The 17,694-nt window shown below is 40.8% G+C and overlaps 1 protein-coding gene and 2 long non-coding RNA genes across 10 annotated transcripts in view; 1 reads left to right on the forward strand and 2 right to left on the reverse strand.

Annotated features, from left to right (window-relative positions):
* Nucleotides 1–11,531, forward strand: part of OPTN (optineurin) — a 46,701-nt gene extending 35,170 nt beyond the window's left edge. For 5 of the 8 annotated variants that reach the window (XM_060659299.3, XM_060659294.3, XM_060659297.3 and 2 more), the window contains exons 13-15: nucleotides 82–164; nucleotides 886–924; nucleotides 3,977–11,531. In XM_060659299.3, the coding sequence (XP_060515282.1) occupies nucleotides 82–164; nucleotides 886–924; nucleotides 3,977–4,104 (250 nt within the window). In that variant the 3' untranslated portion in view covers nucleotides 4,105–11,531. The remainder of the gene's footprint in view (nucleotides 1–81; nucleotides 165–885; nucleotides 925–3,976) is intronic. The other 3 variants (XM_060659298.3, XM_060659300.3, XM_060659301.3) reach the window with 3 other exon arrangements.
* Nucleotides 83–906, reverse strand: LOC145715602 (uncharacterized). The gene is made up of 2 exons (XR_014137894.1): nucleotides 591–906; nucleotides 83–227 (listed from the first exon to the last, which is right to left on the reverse strand). It is a non-coding gene; the product is annotated as an uncharacterized LOC145715602 (long non-coding RNA).
* LOC132695083 (uncharacterized) lies at nucleotides 911–17,591 on the reverse strand. Its single transcript, XR_009617697.3, has 3 exons — nucleotides 17,419–17,591; nucleotides 16,282–16,392; nucleotides 911–2,371 (listed from the first exon to the last, which is right to left on the reverse strand). It is a non-coding gene; the product is annotated as an uncharacterized LOC132695083 (long non-coding RNA).
* Nucleotides 17,592–17,694: the final 103 nt, after the last annotated feature.

Genomic DNA, 17,694 nt, shown 5'->3' on the forward strand with positions numbered 1-17,694 from the left:
CATATTGCTCTTGAATGTCTGCTTAATGTTGTCATATTTCAGGGCTTTAAAACATCACTATAGTGTCGCTTTTCATCCCAGTAGGCAGTCCTTGATGGAGATGCAGAGCCGTCATGGGGCAAGAACAAGTGACCCTGACCAGCAGGCCTACCTCGCTCAGAGAGGTGAGTCCCGTGTGATCGTTGGTTTTCAGGGCTCCAGGGGATAACTATTCTATGAAGAGAACGCTTGAAGACAATTTCACTACATTCTACAAAATGAATTTCAGATCAGACTGTGAAAAATGTAGCACCCCGCAGTCTTATTTTCACAGTACCCTAATTCTCCATCCATTACAGACTGACTCCAGACACCAGACTCTCTTCGTGCTGGCAGTTAAGGCCTGGCATAGCCTAACTTTTAACCTTCTCCCCCTCGAATTCCCTCAGCTGTTAGCCAACAGAATCGCTCCCTGTTCCTTGAACTCGTCATAGGCTTGCATACCCGCATATACTTCCTTATGTGGCATCCTTCCCTCACACACGTCCCTGTCCCCCTCCTGTCTCTTTCCACTGAACCCCTACCCCATCTGTAAAACCCATTTCAAATACTGTCCCTGTGATTCTAGCAAAATGTAACCTCTCCCTCCTGAATTTCCAAAGTACTCTGTTCCTCTTATAGGACTCATCTGCTATGTTATAATTATCGATGTGTTCTAAATATGCATCTAGGCGTTGTATTAAATAAGCTGTCCCAGAACTTGAATCTTCGCCCATTACTTGGTGTTATGCACATAATAATGTTAGCATTTACTGAGTTTATTGTGCATAGACACTGTCCTGATCACTTCATACACGTTATTTCTTGTGATCCTCACAAAATTTCATGAGTTATATATTTTCACAGTTCTCCAGAAGACAAGGTTAAACAACCCAGGATCACAAGGTTAGTTAGGGGCTGAACTGGACACGGAAAACCCAAGATTATCTGACTCTTAACCACTACACGCTACCACATGTAATAAGTTGTCATCTAATTATGTGCCACATCCAGATTTTAGTTGCCTGAGTGAAATTAGTCTTGACACTTACTGACAGTGCTGTGTTTATTACATGGTTTTAATACACTGTAGTAATGTTTTGTAATGTATAATAAATCCCTGTGTTGTAGTACATCACTGAAAGGGAAGTATTATCCCGGAGTCTAGATAAGAAAAAAAAAGAATTCAAAGGATTGAAGACTGACAGAGCTGCCACTAAAAAGAATCTGGGTTTAGGATGCCATCCCAAATTTCACATAAAACTGGCTTTTTAACATTTTTTTAATGGTAGACCAGTCTGAGTCCCTTCCATATACCAACCGATTACTGAAACATCACAGCGTCAGCAGCAGCAAGGAAGCAAGCAGGATGTATCGTCACCTGTTCAATCTTGGGGAAATTTCTCTGAGTATCCCTTTTGCCTTCCTTCTTCCCCTGTCCCCCCACCAAAGTTCTTTCATAGGAAAAAAATAAGTTAAAGTAATGTTAGGGGCACCTGGGTGGCTCTGTCGGTTAAGCCTCCGACTTCGGCTCAGGTCACAATCTCGTGGTTTGTGAATTTGAGCCCCGCGTCGGGCTCTGTGCTGACAGCTCCCAGCCTGGAGCCTGCTTCGGATTCTGTGTCTCCCCATCTCTCGGCCCCTCCCCTGCTCATGCTCTGTCTCTCTCTGTCTCTCAATAATAAATAAATGCTAAAAAAAAATTTTTTTTAAGTAATGTTAGAGGTAGTAACTCAGGTTAAAAATCAACCACATTCATGGGGCATACGTAGAGGTAGCACATAGACTGACATGAACACTAGCCTCAGGCATGTTGAGCGTTGTAGGGTAAAGCTGTGTTCTTCTGTCAAACCTGCGTCTACACTTGAGCACCACCAGACATTTTCTCTAACCTGATTTAAACATCCCAGGAACACCCATCTACCTCTGATATCAAAAGTGCGACATTGTCTTGGGTCCAAAAGGACAGTCTCTTGCGTCTGGATTTCTTAGAGGAAGATTTTCCTTGGTCATAATTAAATAAGGCAAATGCCTGTTTATGTTAAAAAAATAACAAAAACAGACATTCTTTGACTTACAGTCCAAAACTCATCGCAAAGTACATGTTTATTCATGATTTTCCTACTAAGCTTCTTGTCTTCTACAAAGTAATATTCCACAGACTGTCTTCAGATTTTTATCTTAGTTTTTTAGCTTCGTAACAAAGCTGCCTTAGACAGTAGCCCCTGTTCACTCTCTTTCATCATTGTGGTCATCCGTGGCCAGCAAAGCGTCTGCCCTGGTCTGGGACACTCAGCTGAGCACGAGGGAAGAAATAGGTACAGGCATGGTCAGGTCTGAAGCAGCTGATGGTCTGGTTGGAGAGACAGGATGTGCGCATAAGAAGATGGACGCATAAAACAAGATACGATTAAGTAATAGAGATGATGCTACTTAAGGTCAGAGGGAAGGATGATCCCTGAGGGCCAGGGCAGCTGAGAAAGGCCTTGAAAAGGCCCGACTTTAAGCCTGATCTTAAAGCTAGGATTTCAGTCAGTACGGTACGAGAATAAAAGGTCAAAGACAAAGGAGTGTGATGGGTTAACAATGAAAAACAAAGTTTATTTTATAGCAAAGAGCAGGAAGGTAGAGGGAACCCGTTAACCACCTCATACGACGGCTCAAGTCTGAGTCTCGAAACCTAGACCAGGACGAAAGGAAAGGCAAAGATGGATGAAATAAAGTTTAAAATGAAGAATCAACAGTCCCCGATAAGTGGCCTATTGCCCTCCAGAGCAGGGTTTAGCAAACTGCAGCCCACACAAAAAGTTTACTGACTCCTGATCTAGGACCGTGAGATCACTAGAAAGATCCATCTTCTAGAAATCACAGCTTGTGATCAGTATTTCTGTGCAATGGTGTTTCTGAAGTTCACTGAACACAGACTGTCTACCATAGTCTCCATTATTCAATTCAAATAATTGAATTGAATTGAATTGAATTGAAGGTTAAAGGTTACCTCCATGACCAGCCTCCAAAGCAAACACTGGGCGCCGACTGCAAGTTCTGACACCAGAATGGTTTGCACTGGTCCAGAAAGGTCAGATCAAGGAGATGCCCTGGTAGCCAAAAGTCATTTCCAACATCGATTAGTTTGCATGTGGGACCTTCTTAGAGTCAAGGCTTATTTCAAGCATTCTTTAATTTAGACTTGAACCTTGGGCCAGCTCTAAAATTGGACAGAATGACACAACGCATACTTCCCTTCTTTCTCCCCACTCACTTTGCCTGGGCAGCCCTTACATATCCATAAAACTCCTCCCAGGTGCTGTGGGTCTCATGAGGCGGCCTTTCTGCACAGAGCAGTCTGAGCCTGGTGCCTTTCCCATCCTCCCGCTAACCTGCCTCACGTGGCACAGGGTGGCCCTTCCCTCACACACACCCACTGTCGCTTTTCTCTCTTGAAGTCCCCTTCATCTCTGTACCCCTCTCTTCCACCTCCCAGGTCCTCAGATGCATGGGCGGAATGAACATGGTTATTATCTCTGCTTCTGAGGGGGTTCATAGTGTTCTAGGAAACCTCTCTGTGTGCCACTCGTTATTTTCTCCACCTTCTCTCTTCTTGAGCTCATATCCTTATGTATCTTGTTTCTTCTCTCAAATATTCCTGTTTGTATTAGAACTTGTCTTGTTCTGTACCTAGAACTGAAACCACGTATTACCACATACTAAAACCTGGACTAGAGCCCAAAACCTACAGCAGTAGGATAGCAGGTACTATGTGGGCACATTGTCTGTGTGTGTGTAGATTTCTTAAGTTAAAGACCCCCCAAAAAAACCTGTATTCCCTCCCCATTGGGTACCAATTGCCAAGTTTAATGGGTGTTAAAATTAATTGTCTGTTATTAAAATCAAACAAACAAAGCCACTTGCAACATGGAAGAAATGGAATAGCGTTTCATTCAATGCTTGTTCTCAGGAGATGAGGATACCAACTGGAGGCAGCAGCAACAGCGGAATATTCCAATTCATTCGTGCCCCAAATGTGGAGAAGTTCTGCCTGACATAGACACGCTACAGATCCATGTTATGGACTGCATCATTTAAGTGTTCATACCCCACTTCCCCCAGACTGTTGGTAAATATCAGATTTTTTCCTCCAAGAATTGTGCTTCTGTGTTATTTGTTTTCACTCAGACATTTTGCCTCATTATGCTTATTTTAGGAGGAAGAAAATCAATATGGCCTAAGTAGGACATTTTTTTGTGGATTTCCTTAGAATCCTTAACGTGCCACTCTTGTGATAGATTCTTTATTTTTGAGGGGGTTCCATGTATGTGAGCTGAACTGTTCATGCAGTTAATAAGTGTGTGACATCATGGGACAGGGTAAATATAACCAATGGAAGAGGCCTCACAGATGAACATTGAGAACCTTTTAAGGAGGCAGGAAAAATGAAGTGGCTACAGATTTAATCAAGAAAAGTCATCTTTGGAGGTTTTTAAAAATAAATTGTTATTTTTCTTGATTTAAGACACATTTATATGGGGTTGTGTGTATGTTGTAGTTTTATTGCAGCCACAGTAATTGTACCAAAGGTGATATGGCTCTTTTCATATGAGCACTGTGGGCTCTTACTGGATCATCCAGACAAGTGACAATATATCGGTATATGTGAGGTACATACATGAGGTTCACTGGTTTCATTGTGCTGCAGGTATATGGATTTGTGCAGTAGTTTATTAATTTCTAAAATAGAACAGCTGTCTTTTGATTTTCCTGGATCAAGCTGTATACTCATTATCACAGAAATAGGTATTGTAAACTACAATTTTGCTTTTGAATCTTTCACATCGTTCATATATGATTGGCCAGTTTCATAGGCTGTATTTTCCATATTCAGCTTCATAGAGGCTTAATACTTATTCATATCTGTTTTGCTAAGTCTATGAATATATACAAATCCCTTTACTAGAGGCTAGTATTTGTTGTTTGAATTAAAAATTATTCTTGCTAAGGAGGTGAAAAAATAGAGATTTGCCATATTTTGTAAATCTACGGTTTACTGAGATTAGCTAATACTGGGCCAGTCATAAAAGTAAACAGTGTCCTTGTGTGTCTATATCCTAGAATGTTTAGAAGAAAATTAGGCAAACTTGATTTAATACACACACACACACACGTGTGTGTGTGTGTGTGTGTGTGTGTGTGTGTGTGTGTACATCTGTGTTTTTTAAACCAGGAATCAAAACTGCTAATTCTGTCTTCATGCCAAGAGACCACACTGCACAGATTCACTAATAACTGAGATTCCCCCATGTCAGTCCACAGAGAATGCTTCTTAAAGACGTTTCTAAAATAACCATGAAATTCTCATTTTTAATTTCTTATTTATCGTTTCTAGTTTAAACTTTTTTCCTTACTATTTTATATTAAAGGAAATAGATTTCAACAGTATCTTAAATAGAAAAGCAACCCAAATGGTTTCACGTTTAATTTAAGAGCCTATCCTTTTATGTTGTTCAAGTAAACATATTAAGCTGATCCCAACCCTGAAGTAACAGTGTGAGTGGGCTTATTAAACCTGTGATCAAATTGTCTGCTGGATAATTAAAAGGATTACAAAAGGCTAGTTCAGTCACCTTAAATTAAAGCTCCTCTACTGAGGGAATCAAACAGTTTGGTAAACAGTTTGTAAACTCTGTTCATGCCTTCTCTAAATAATTAGTCTCTTCAGAGGCCTGGTTCCATGTCACCAGGTAATGACACCTCATCAGAATGTTGTCCCCTCTTCTGGGGCCAGCTCTACTGTGTTCTCAAAGTGTGGCTGACTGGGAGCAATAGAAAAATGGGAACTGGAAAGAGATAGGAACAAGCCAATGAAAATTTTATACCTAACTGATTTCATAATATTGATCCTTCAAATATTGTATTTTAAAGTCATTTTGATCTAGTCTGGCCTATAAGGAGCTTAAAAATGATCACTTCCATCCTTGTAACAAGAAAAAGACTGGACAAACTCAAAATCATCAACTCTCTTTAAATCCCTCAGAGAACTGAAGTCACAGGGCAAACCACTGCCCAGAAATTAGAGAGACAGTCAGGTACAAAGAGTCTCAGATTTTACCAGATCAGGGTCTCAGGAGCAGAAAGCATAATAAGAGTCAGCATCTGAGTAGGAGAACTTAAACTGTAATTGAAGAATTGCCAAAGGCTTGGTGTGGACAAACTTGAGAATTAAAAACGCTAGCAGGAGTCCATTCTTAAGAGGCCCCCACACTCGTGCGAGTTTTAGCTCCAGGAGCCCTAGGAGCTCCTCATAGTGAATATTTCTGAAAATTCTCCCCTGCTTTTTAGCAGGAGGAGGGGGAAAGTAGCCATTTTGAAATACACCGCGCTCTCTGTTCTTCTTAGGAAGGCCTTCCCTCAGGGGAAACTGTTTTACCAGAGTCTAACCTTGCTGGGATATTATCAGAGCCTCACTGACCTGGGGGAAAGGAAATACCCAACTCCAGCCCCCTCTACTTTTACTCCTCTCACCTAAAGAGGAGAAAAAAGTCCGAGAAGCACTTGTAAAGGTCACCCCCTAGAGGCAGAGCTCAGTAAAAGACCGAAACCTTATCACAGGACTGCAGAACTCTTCTCCCCCACACATACCTTACCACATCAACAAGGTGCCTGCATAATAATGAGATTACAACTGGAAGAACTCATATTTGGCTTTACTTAAGAAAAAGTATATAGGGAAATCCGAAGACAACAAAGGAGACAAAACAAGGACAGCAGAGGAAATTTCAGCCTGTGACATCTACAGCTGCAGCAGGCAGTAAACACAGTCCAGCTCTTAGCCAGGTAAACATAAAACCTCACACTATAGACTCACTTACCTCAGTTCCTTTTACTTGCTACATCACTTCCATTTTTCAACAAGAAATTATACTGCATACTAAAAAACAAAACACAGTTTGAAAAGATGGAACAAGCATCAGAACCAGACTCATAGGATGATTATAAGATTGGAAATTGAAAACAACTATGATTACTACCCTAAAGGCTCTAATGAAAAGAGTGACAACATGTAGGAACAGAGGGGTACTATAAGCAGAGAGATGGAAACCCTAAGAAAAAATCAAGTGGAAATACTAGGAATCAAAGAAACTGTAACAGAAATGAAGAATTCCTTTGATGGGCTCATCAATAGACTGAACATGGCTGAGGAAAAAAAAACCTGTGTACTTGAAGCAATGTCAACAGAAACTTTCAAAACTGAAATGCAAAGAGAAAAAAGAATGCAAAACAACAGAATATCTGAGAATTGTGGGGGAAAAATTTTAAATGTAATATATGTGCAATGAGAATATCAGAATGAAAAGAAAGAAGCTGGGTGAAGTAATTATGGCTGAGAATTTTGAAGAATTAATGACAGACACAAAATTACAGATCATGAAGATCGGAGATCATCAAGCAGGTTAAATGCCAGAAAAAAATCTTCACCTAGGTATACCATATTCAAATTATAGAAAATCAAAGGCAAAGAGAAAATCTTGAAAGAAGCCAGAAAGAAAGAAAATCTTATCTGTAGAGGAACTAGGATAAGAAATATATCAGACCTTTAGAAGCCATACAAGCAGGAAGAAAGGAGTGAAATATTTCGAATGTTGAGAGAGAACACCCACCAACATATAGTTCTGTGTCCATGGAAATTTTCTTCAAAAGTGAAGGAGAAATAGACTTTCGTAATAGACAAAAGTTTATGGAATTTGTTGCCAATTTCTGCTTCATAAGAAATGTTAAAAGTTCTGCAGAGAAAATGAAAGTCACATGGGTCAGAAACTGAGGTCTATGTAAAGAAAGGACAATCATTAGAGAAACAATAAATGAAGATAAAATCTTTTGTTTCCTGTATTCTTAATTGATCTAACAGATTAACAGTTTGTTCAAAATAAAAGTAGCCACGTGTATTCAGTGATTATAGCTAATGGATCAATGAAATGAATAACAGCAATGTTATAAGGGATGGGAGCAGGGGAAGTGGGATACTCTGTTACAAAGTATTTCCACTCCCCATGAAGTGGTACAGTGTTCCATGAAAGCGCACTTGGATTAGTAGTTAATGTACATTGCAAACTCCAGTGCAACCACTGAAAAAAAAATATTAAAGAAGTATAATTGATACACTAAGAAAGGAGAGAAATGGAATAACGTAAAATGTTAAGTTAAAAGCAGAAAATCCAGAAATAGAGTGAAAGACAATAGAAGAAACAAAAAACAATGGTAAGAATAGAAAACAGTAACAAATATGGTAGATATTAATCCAGTTATAGCAATACTCACTTTAGACATCCTCTAATATATACTCTAAAAATACCAATGAAAAGACAGAAATTGTCAGAGTGGATTAAAAAAAACAAAAACAAAAACAAGATTCACCTATATGCTGTCTATAAGAAACCCACTTTAAATATAAAGACACATATAGATTAAAAACAAAGAGAGGGAGAAATAGTATGCTAACACTAATTAAAAGAAAGTGGGATAACTGTTAATTTAAAGAAGACTTCAAAGCAAGGAGAGTTGTCAGGGTTAAAAAGGGACATTACAAAATGATAACGAGGTCAATTCTCTAAGAAACATAACAATCCTTAACATATATGCACCTAACAACAGAGCACCATAATATATAAGGCAAAAAGTGATAGAAGTGCAAGGAAAAAAATAGATGAATAGTTAAAGAATTCAAAATCTGTCCATCAGCAATTAATAGACCCACTGCAGAATATGCATTTTTCTCAAGTTCATGGAGAACATTCACCATGATAGACCACATTCTGAGCCATAAAACACAGCTTAACAAATTGAAAACAACAAGTATACACAGTATGCTGTCATACTACAATGAAATTAAACTGGAAATCAAAAACAGAAAGATAACTAGAAACCCTCAAAGAATATTTGGAGATTAAACACACTTGTAAATACTACGTGGGCCAAGGAATACTCAAGAGAGCTTTAAATACACTTTAAATGAAATGAAAATATAACACAAAGTTTGTGGAATGAAGTGAAAGCCATGCTTAGCAGGAAGTGTACAGCATTGAATGAAAGATCTAAAATCAGTAATCAAAGCTTCCACAGTAAAAAACTAGAAAAGGAATGGCAAATTAAACACAAAAGAAGCAGAAGAAAATAAATAATAAAAATAAGAACATAAATCAGTGAAATTCAAACCAGGAAATCAACAGAGAAAATTAATGAAACTGAAAGGTGGTTCTTTGAAATGATCAACAAAATCAACAAAAAGCCTCTAGCTAGTTAAGAAAACAGAAGACACAAATTACCAATATCAGTATAACAGCAATGAGCAGTTGGAACTTTAAAAACATAAATAACACTTATGTTAGTACAAAAAAATTAAATACTTAGGTATAAATCTAACAAATTATGTATAAGATCTGATGAAAGAAATCAACTAAATAAATGGAGAGATCATGTTCATGTATTGTCAAGATGTCATTTTCTCCCAACTTAATCTACAGATTCAATACAATCCCAATTAAAATCCCAAAAAGTTATTTTGTGGTTATTGAAAAAGTGATTCTAAAAGTCTATATAGAGACACAAGAGGCCCAGAATAGCCAACATAATACTGAAGAAGAACAAAGTTGGAGGACAGTTATTACCCACTTTAAGACTTACTCTCAAGCTACAGGAATCAAGATTGTGGTATTGGTGAAAGAATAAACAATTATATCAATGGAGCAGAATAGACAGCCCAGAAATAGACCCAGATAGTCAACTGGTCTTTGATAAAGAAAAAAAGGCAATTCAATGGGGAAAGGATAGTATTTTTAACAAGTGATGCTGGAACAAAAAGTGGACATCCACATGCAACAAAATGAATCTAGACACAGACCTTAGACCTTTCACAAAAATTAACTCAAGCCACAGACTGGAAGTAAATCTTTACAAAACATATCTGAAAAATGACTGATACCAAAATATACAAAGAATTTTTAAAACTTAACAATGAGAAAGCAACTAAATTTAAAAATGGGCAAAAGATAACAGATACCTCCTCAAAGAAGATGTGCAGTTGGTAAATAAACACATTAAAAGATGCTCAACATGTCATTAGGGAATTGCAAATTTAAACAGTAAGACACTACCACACACTTATTAAAATGGCTAAAATCCAAAACACTGACAATACCAAATGCTGGGGAAGATGTGGAATAACAGGAACTCTCATTCATTGGTGGTGGAAATGCAGAATGGTACTTTGGGAAGGCAGCTGGGCGGTTTCTTGCAAAACAAAGTGTACAATCCTTGGTATCTACCCAAATGAATTGAAAACTTATGTCCACACAAAACCTGTGCATGAATGTTTATGATAGCTTTATTTGTAATTGCCCAAACTTGGAAGCAACCAAGATTTTCATCAATAGATAAATACATAAATATGTATGGTACATCCATACAATGGACTATGATTCAGCACTAAAAAGAACTAAGTTATCAAACTGCAAAAAGACACGGAGGAACTTGGAATGCATATTGCTAAATGAAAGAAGCCAGTCTGAAAAGCCTACATGCTATATGATTTGAACTGTATGATACTCTAGAAAAGTTAGAACTATGGAGACAAAATTACTGGTTACCAGGGATTAGGTGGAGGAAGGGATGAATAGGTGAGAGCACACAGGATTTTTAGGGCAGTGAAACTATTCTGCATGATACCGTGATGGTGGATAAATTTGTCAAAATCCATTATATGACATAAAAGTTAACCCTAATGTAAACTGTGGACTTCAGTTTAAAATAATGTATTGGGGCACCTGGGTGGCTCAGTCGGTTGAGTGTCCGACTTCGGCTCAGGTCATGATCTCACGGCTCATGGGTTCAAGCCCTACATCAGGCTCTGAGCTGACAGCTGAGAGCCTGGAGCCTGCTTCAGATTCTGTGTCTCCCTCTCTCTCTCTGTCCCTCCCCCACTTGCGCTCTGTCTCTGTCTCTCTCAAAAATAAACATAAAAAATTTAAAAAAAACAATGTACCAATATTGGCTTATCAGTTGTAACAAATGTCCCATACTAGTGCAAGATGTTAATAATAGGAGAAATTGTGTGTGGATGAGGCTTTATGGGAACTTTTTTCTTTGCACTCAATTTTTCTGTAATCCTAAACCTGTTCTAAAAAAATAAAGTCCGTTATTTTCTAAAAAATGAAAAAATTAACTTTGAGAAGATTATTTAATATGAACCTAAAATGTATTGTGTGTATCATAAAATCAAGATTCTGGCTAACACTTCCATTTGACCCATAATGAAAGGGGTGACTTGGAATTGCTTTCAATGAAATAAATGTATTTTGCCATCATTAATTCAATGGAGGAAAGCTGATACAACAGCCAGTTGCAGCTTTTAAGTGTAACAGGACTCAAGTATATGAACCAATATTCAAATGTCTTAGTAGAACAATGGAAGATACCAAAACTGCTTTGCTATGAAAAGCAAATAAAACATAGAAATAATTTTACAGTCTGTTGAATCCTTTGATTTACATCATTCGTCATTTTAAAAATTACTGAGATAACATTACATACTCTCGTTATAAATATGTGAGTCATCGGTGAGTAATTTAAGTGGTATTTTGTTCTGGCCAAGTAATTGCAAAGATGCAAAATGTAATACAAAAAGTTTTTATTCAGGGGCGCTTGGGTAGCTCAGTCAGTTAAGTGACTGACTCTTGATTTCAGCTTAGGTCATCATCTCACGGTTTTTGAGTTCAAGCCCCACACTGGGCTCTGCCCTGGCAGCATGGAGCCTGTTTGAGGTTCTTTCTCTCTCTCTCTGCCCCTCCCCTGCTCTCTCGCTCTCTCTCAAAATAAATATTTTTAAAAATTTTTTTAAACAAAAAACAAAAATTATTCAGAAACTCTCTCAGTAGGCTGATGGATTTATGTAGCAATGTTGGCTTTTAAATATAAGGAGTCATAATTACAGGTAAAATTTATTTTACAAATATATGTATTATATTTTGTTGTTGTTTGCTGGGTTATAAACCCAGCAAAATCAAGGAAAAAATGTGTTCAACAATCTTATGAATTAATTAAAACCAGCAAGGCTGGTTTGAGTAGTGTTTAAAGTAACCTCTAGGTTGATTGAAAAGCAATAGACATTTATTTGCATAACAGAGACAGTAACCTGTTAATAAAATCAAGGAGGTGGGGTTCCCTCTCTCTCTAAGTAGAGGGTTCCCTCTGAGCAAGGATCACATTTTTCTTAGTACAGAATCTTTGTCCAGACAAATTCCAGTTTGGGATAAGACTTAGAGAGTTCTGCGTGTATAGCGAGGAAGATACAAAGGCAGATGTAAACAGACGTCGGCAGGAGGGAAATGGTGCTGGAGGGGCTTTAGAAACGGACTGTTACTCCCAGTTAGAAGGTCTGATTTTCTGATTTTGAAGAGCACTGCCTGCCAGGCCTCAGGATGGAGGAGGTGATTTAATGGTCTGGTGCATAACCAGGTAGACATACTCGAGGATATTGTGCTTTTACCATCTCTGTTTTGGAGAACTCATGTGTACTCACTAAACCACACCCCAGACCTACATGAAGCCCTGCATGTCCCACTGGCTTCGGTCACAGGGCCAAAGGCACCTGCTGAAATCTACACCATTGCCTCAGACTGAGCTCGCCATCTCCCCACTGTCCACGGCAACCTCCTCCTGGGCACTCCAGTCCCTTCCCATAATTCTGCCAGGTGCCCAAGTGATGCCAACCTGGCCATCGTCCTCTCCTTTTCCTGCAAAAAGTAACTTTCTTTGGCCAGTTACCAAAGCAGAGAGGGTTTCCTTCATAATGTCTTTCCCACTGGCCTCTTCCCTTGAACTCCCACAGTCTGGGACTGTCACAATCTTTGGCCAGGCTTCTCTACCTCCACTTTCTGGTATATTCAGTTCCTGAGCACCTGTCTTTTAGCTTACTGTCCCTAAGCAGCATTTAGAAAAGTAGCAAGAATAGAAGTTAATACACTTTTATTTAATTTTTTAAAGTTTATTTATTTATTTTGAGAGAGAGAGTGAGAGAGAGCAGGGGGAGGGGCAGAGAGAGAGAAAGAGAGAGAATCCCAAGCAACGGAGGGCTCGAACTCATACCTGCACTGAAACCAAGAGTCAGGTGCTTAGCTGATTGAGCCACCCAGGCACCCTGAGGTTAATACATATTTATGTTTACATATGCTGGGCACACTATGTGTTTTCAAGCTTTTGTCATTAATTTTCACAATGCCCTATGAAATAACTGTCAGTATCCCTGTTTGGCACATGAGTAAGTGGGGGCACTGTGAGGTTAAGTAATTTACCTGAGGTTGCACAGTTAGCATGGGGCAGGAGGTTAAAAACCACGCAGTCTTAATTCACTCGAGTCTAAGCACTAGGCCACTCCTTTCCTCGTTACATCTACCTGCTTCCCGCACCTGCTCACAAACTCACTGCCCATAGAATATTGCTCTTGACCTGTTCATCTTCCACATGATTTGTTTGATCTGCTTCTTTTAATGTTTTGACCCCATCTGTCTGTTCCCTCCTGTCCAGCAAGATTGGTGCTCGTTGGTCGTCACCTTATGTCATTTATATTTTATACATATGTCACATCTCCCAACTTGGAGTGTAAATTCCTAGAATATGGGCCACATCTCTGTCCAACATCACGTACACTTGAGGCAGTGATTATGGCTGATAACCGGTGTGTGAAAATGTACTGGAAATCCTCATTTGATCCTTCCTAAAATAGCCTCTATTCCACGTTCTGCCAATATCAGCACTTTCCAGAGGAAGACACTCGCCCTCAAATGCTAAATGATTGGTTAAGGAGCAAATACTCCACTCGATTTTTTTTTTTTTTCTTTCTGTAACATTTATTGTGTGCCGGCCACCAGCAGCAGGAGGGAAGACAGAGAAGAGATAGAAAGATGAACAAGACACAGTTCCCTTGTCTCCAGATGCTGACATCATGGTGAGAAGAAGCATAAGAGGTCCACGATTAGGATGCAGTGTGGAAAGTTCTATGTACCCTCCTACTCCTGAGTTCTAGGAAGCACTGAGTAGCAATGCTTAGTCCAAAGGGCTAAGATTCCCAAAGGAGGTGATGCCTGCATTGAGGTTGGTTGGATAAGTAGGAGCTGATTCAGTGTTTGAGGCTTTGGAAGTAGAGAGGTGTGCATATACAAAGGCTCTGACGCATGCCAGAGCCCGGAATATTTAGGAAGAGGAAGTTGCAGGTCAGCGTGGCTGGAAGAAAGACTGATTCCTTGGAGAAAGAAAAGAGCTGAGGTTAGTAGAAAAGTAGGCAGGACTCAGGTCTGTAAGTCAAGTCCTTGAATGGCAAGAAGTTTGGAATTACAGGAACTGAGGAGCTGTTGATGAATTTTGTTCAGGGAACATCCAGGCCAAGATGATGTTGTAATTGGGAGCAATAAGGGAAATGGATTGGAGGTGAGTGAGATCAGATAGGGACTAGTTAGAAGTAAAAAACAGAGAGGTGACCAGGGGTCAGGGAGGGTCACAGAAGTGAAGATGGAGAAGAGGGGGTGGGCTCAGGAGATGTGAGAGACGATCTGGAAGACGGGGTGAGTGGACACAGAGAATGCGCACCTCCGGCAGGGGTGATGAGGGAGGTACTGAGCCATAGGGCCCAATGGCATTCTGGGGGAGGAGGCTGGAGCCCGCTAACTTCTCCCTCTGCTTTTCCCTTTCTTGTTTTGTGATATGTTTTAGAGGCTCACGCATGATTCTGATGCCCTCTAAAGTTTTAGAACCACTGCTATAGAAAGACGCAGTGGCCACATGAGACCGGACACAGAACGGTGGGTCCCACCCTCAGGGTTTCTGATTCAGTAGGTCTGGCGCGGAGGGTGAACATGTGATTTCTCACCGGTTCCCCGGTGCTGCTGAAGCTGCTGCTCCGGGGACCAGATGTTGAGAACCCCTGCTGTATCACATTGATGTTTGCCATTTCCCTTCTTAAAACTGCTCCCTTGGCATCCTGTGCCATCTTTTTCTTACAGGCCCACCCCTTACACTGGGGCGAGAATACAGAGATTCTGTGTGTGAAGTTTTAAAGTTTAGAGATCAAGCTACCAGTCTCCTGAGTTTCCCGCAGAAACATGGCATCCTGAGAAGTGGGCCCAGCCCTGTAAACCCTGCTTCTCCTCCCATGTAGACTCCGTTCTGTGCGGCACTTGGGCGCCACCTCTCTCCAAGTGTGCGGACACCCCTGCCCGCTTTTCAAGCCCCTCTACCTGCCCAGCCACCACCAAAGAGCTACCCCGTAGACAGAGGGATCCGCCCTCAAAGGACAACCTGGGGAAGAGGCCACGCGGGACCTCAAAGCCGCCTCAGTGCAATCCCAGGGTCCCAGGACCTAGAGCTTTGGCTACCAGGAGTTGCCCAGGATTTGGGTGAGCCTCACCCTGTGGGGAGGGACACAGCGAGAGGACGACCGGCACAGGGACACGAGGAGGTCAGGCCCAGACTTAGGGCCAAGAGTGACACTGCTTTCCTGACCACACTCCAGCTGCACCTGCCCACCTTCTCTCATTGGCCCAGAAGTCTGTGCCCCCAGGGCGCTGGCCTTCTACACTGGAGGTTCTTTATCCGAAGGGGTGTCATTGGGAAGACATGTGAATCCCCTCAGAAGGTATACAAAATCTCGAATGTACGAGTGTCCATTTTTCTTGGGGGAAAAAAGAAACCATTTTCATTCTGTTCTCAAAGGGGTCGGTGATCACGCTTTGCCAAAAGGGTAAGAGCCTGCGGTACAGGCCTCTCCTTTGAATCCCAGATCTGCAGATCAAGCTTTTCTAAATCAGCGTCTTTCATACCTCGTTCTGAAAGCGAAAACCAAGTCTGTCTTCTCCCCTAAACCTCTTCAGTGCTGCCAGTGTTCTCTACTTCAGTGCATTGCCTCAGAAAAACACCCTGAACTCCTTTCTGTGTTTTCTGCCTCCCTCCCTTCCACCAGTGGGTCCAGAATCTACCCTAATCCTTTCTCTTTTTAAAATTTTTTTTTAACGTTTATTTATTTTTGAGACAGAGCATGAACAGGGGAGGGGCAGAGAGAGAGGGAGACACAGAATCTGTAACGGGCTCCAGGCTCTGAGCTGTCAGCACAGAGCCCGATGCGGGGCTCGAACTCACAGACCGTGAGATCATGACCTGAGCCGAAGTCGGACGCTTAACCGACTGAGCCACCCAGGCACCCCTCTTATTCTTTCTCAAACTCACCGCTGTGCTAATTCCAGTAATAGTTTCTTGATCCCTCATTGGACGAAAACTTGAGGGCTTAGACCAGTATTGTTTTCTACTTCTTGGCACGGCTTTGGGTGCACAGTGGACCTGGAAAGTCAAGTTGAAGAAAAGAACTTTGGAAAACAAATCAGAATTGGTCCAGGAATGTCCGAGTCATGGCTAGTAAGTCTGTGATGAACCTTTGCAATTAGATGTAGTGATGCATTTAAAAGTTCCTTTTGTCAGTTTGATTACAATGGTGCTAACATTACTGTTAATTTTTCAACACTAGCAGCTCTCAAAAGTGGTATTATTTCCATTCCTGGGTCAATATAATAAGCTCAGATAATAAGGAGCATTAATACTTCATTAGGACACACCCAAAAAAATCAATGTAGATGGTATCTGGGCTGTTTATTTTCATCATCCTAAAGCTGATTTTAGTTTTTATGAAAACGAAGGCAAACACAACGGATAGAGAGATACCATCTTATAAGAAATAATTGGCGCGGGGTGGGAGGGCGGGAATACAGGGCCTGAATAGTGCCTGTTAAAAGGGGGAAAAGACTTAAAATGGTCATTTGCTCCATCAAAAACTCTTCTGCTTTGAATTCTTTTAAATTATGTATAAGCTAAATAGAATTGTGCATTTAGAAAGGGCAGTTCTCAGAATTATGTACAAACACCATTTTTAGAATGTAAATCCCCCCCCGCCAAATCTGAATTTTACTAAAAAATGTTCTGTGAAAAATACGACCTCCTAACAAGTTAGTCCGACACAAGCTACAATTCTCCAATTCTCTGGATCACGAATACCTTTGGAAAACTCGTTTCCACTGCCTCAAAGAATGTCCCCTAGACCTTAGGTCTCATTTCACAGATGGTGAAGCAGAAGCCCAAAGGGAGAAGTTAGTTCCCCAAGGTCAGGCAGAGTTCAAAGCTAACCAGAGTTTTGATTTTGAGTCCAGCCATCTCAGTGGAACACAAGAGGTTGTTAAATAATCATCCAGCACGTTCGGTCAGACTTCTCTAGGATCAGTCCTACCACAGGACATTTGTGAGGGCAGGAGAAACGTTTGCAATGTGCTTCCGGTTTAAGCGTCTCTGTGCAGGCCTCTCGGCCTCAAGCGTTACCTTCCGCCTGGCTTCGTAGAAAGGAGTGGATGACAGTCCGGGAGAGTGTCTGGAATTCAGTTCCGACCTCCTGTAAAAATACCCTCCAGGAACACTTAAACTTCCAAGCGCTGGGAGGCACCACAACACCACTTTATCTAAAGGAGCGCAGGACGTCACCGACCGGAAGTCTTCTTGCCCCCAACAAAGAGGGCGCCCGGTCACGTGAGCCAATCAGATCGCTCTATGCAAGATGGGCCTTTTACCATCTCTGCCGGATAGTCGTCGCCAAGAAAG

This window comes from Panthera onca, chromosome B4, assembly GCF_046562875.1.
Source record: "Panthera onca isolate mPanOnc1 chromosome B4, mPanOnc1 haplotype 2, whole genome shotgun sequence".
In the NCBI taxonomy this organism is placed as follows: Eukaryota; Metazoa; Chordata; class Mammalia; order Carnivora; family Felidae; genus Panthera; species Panthera onca.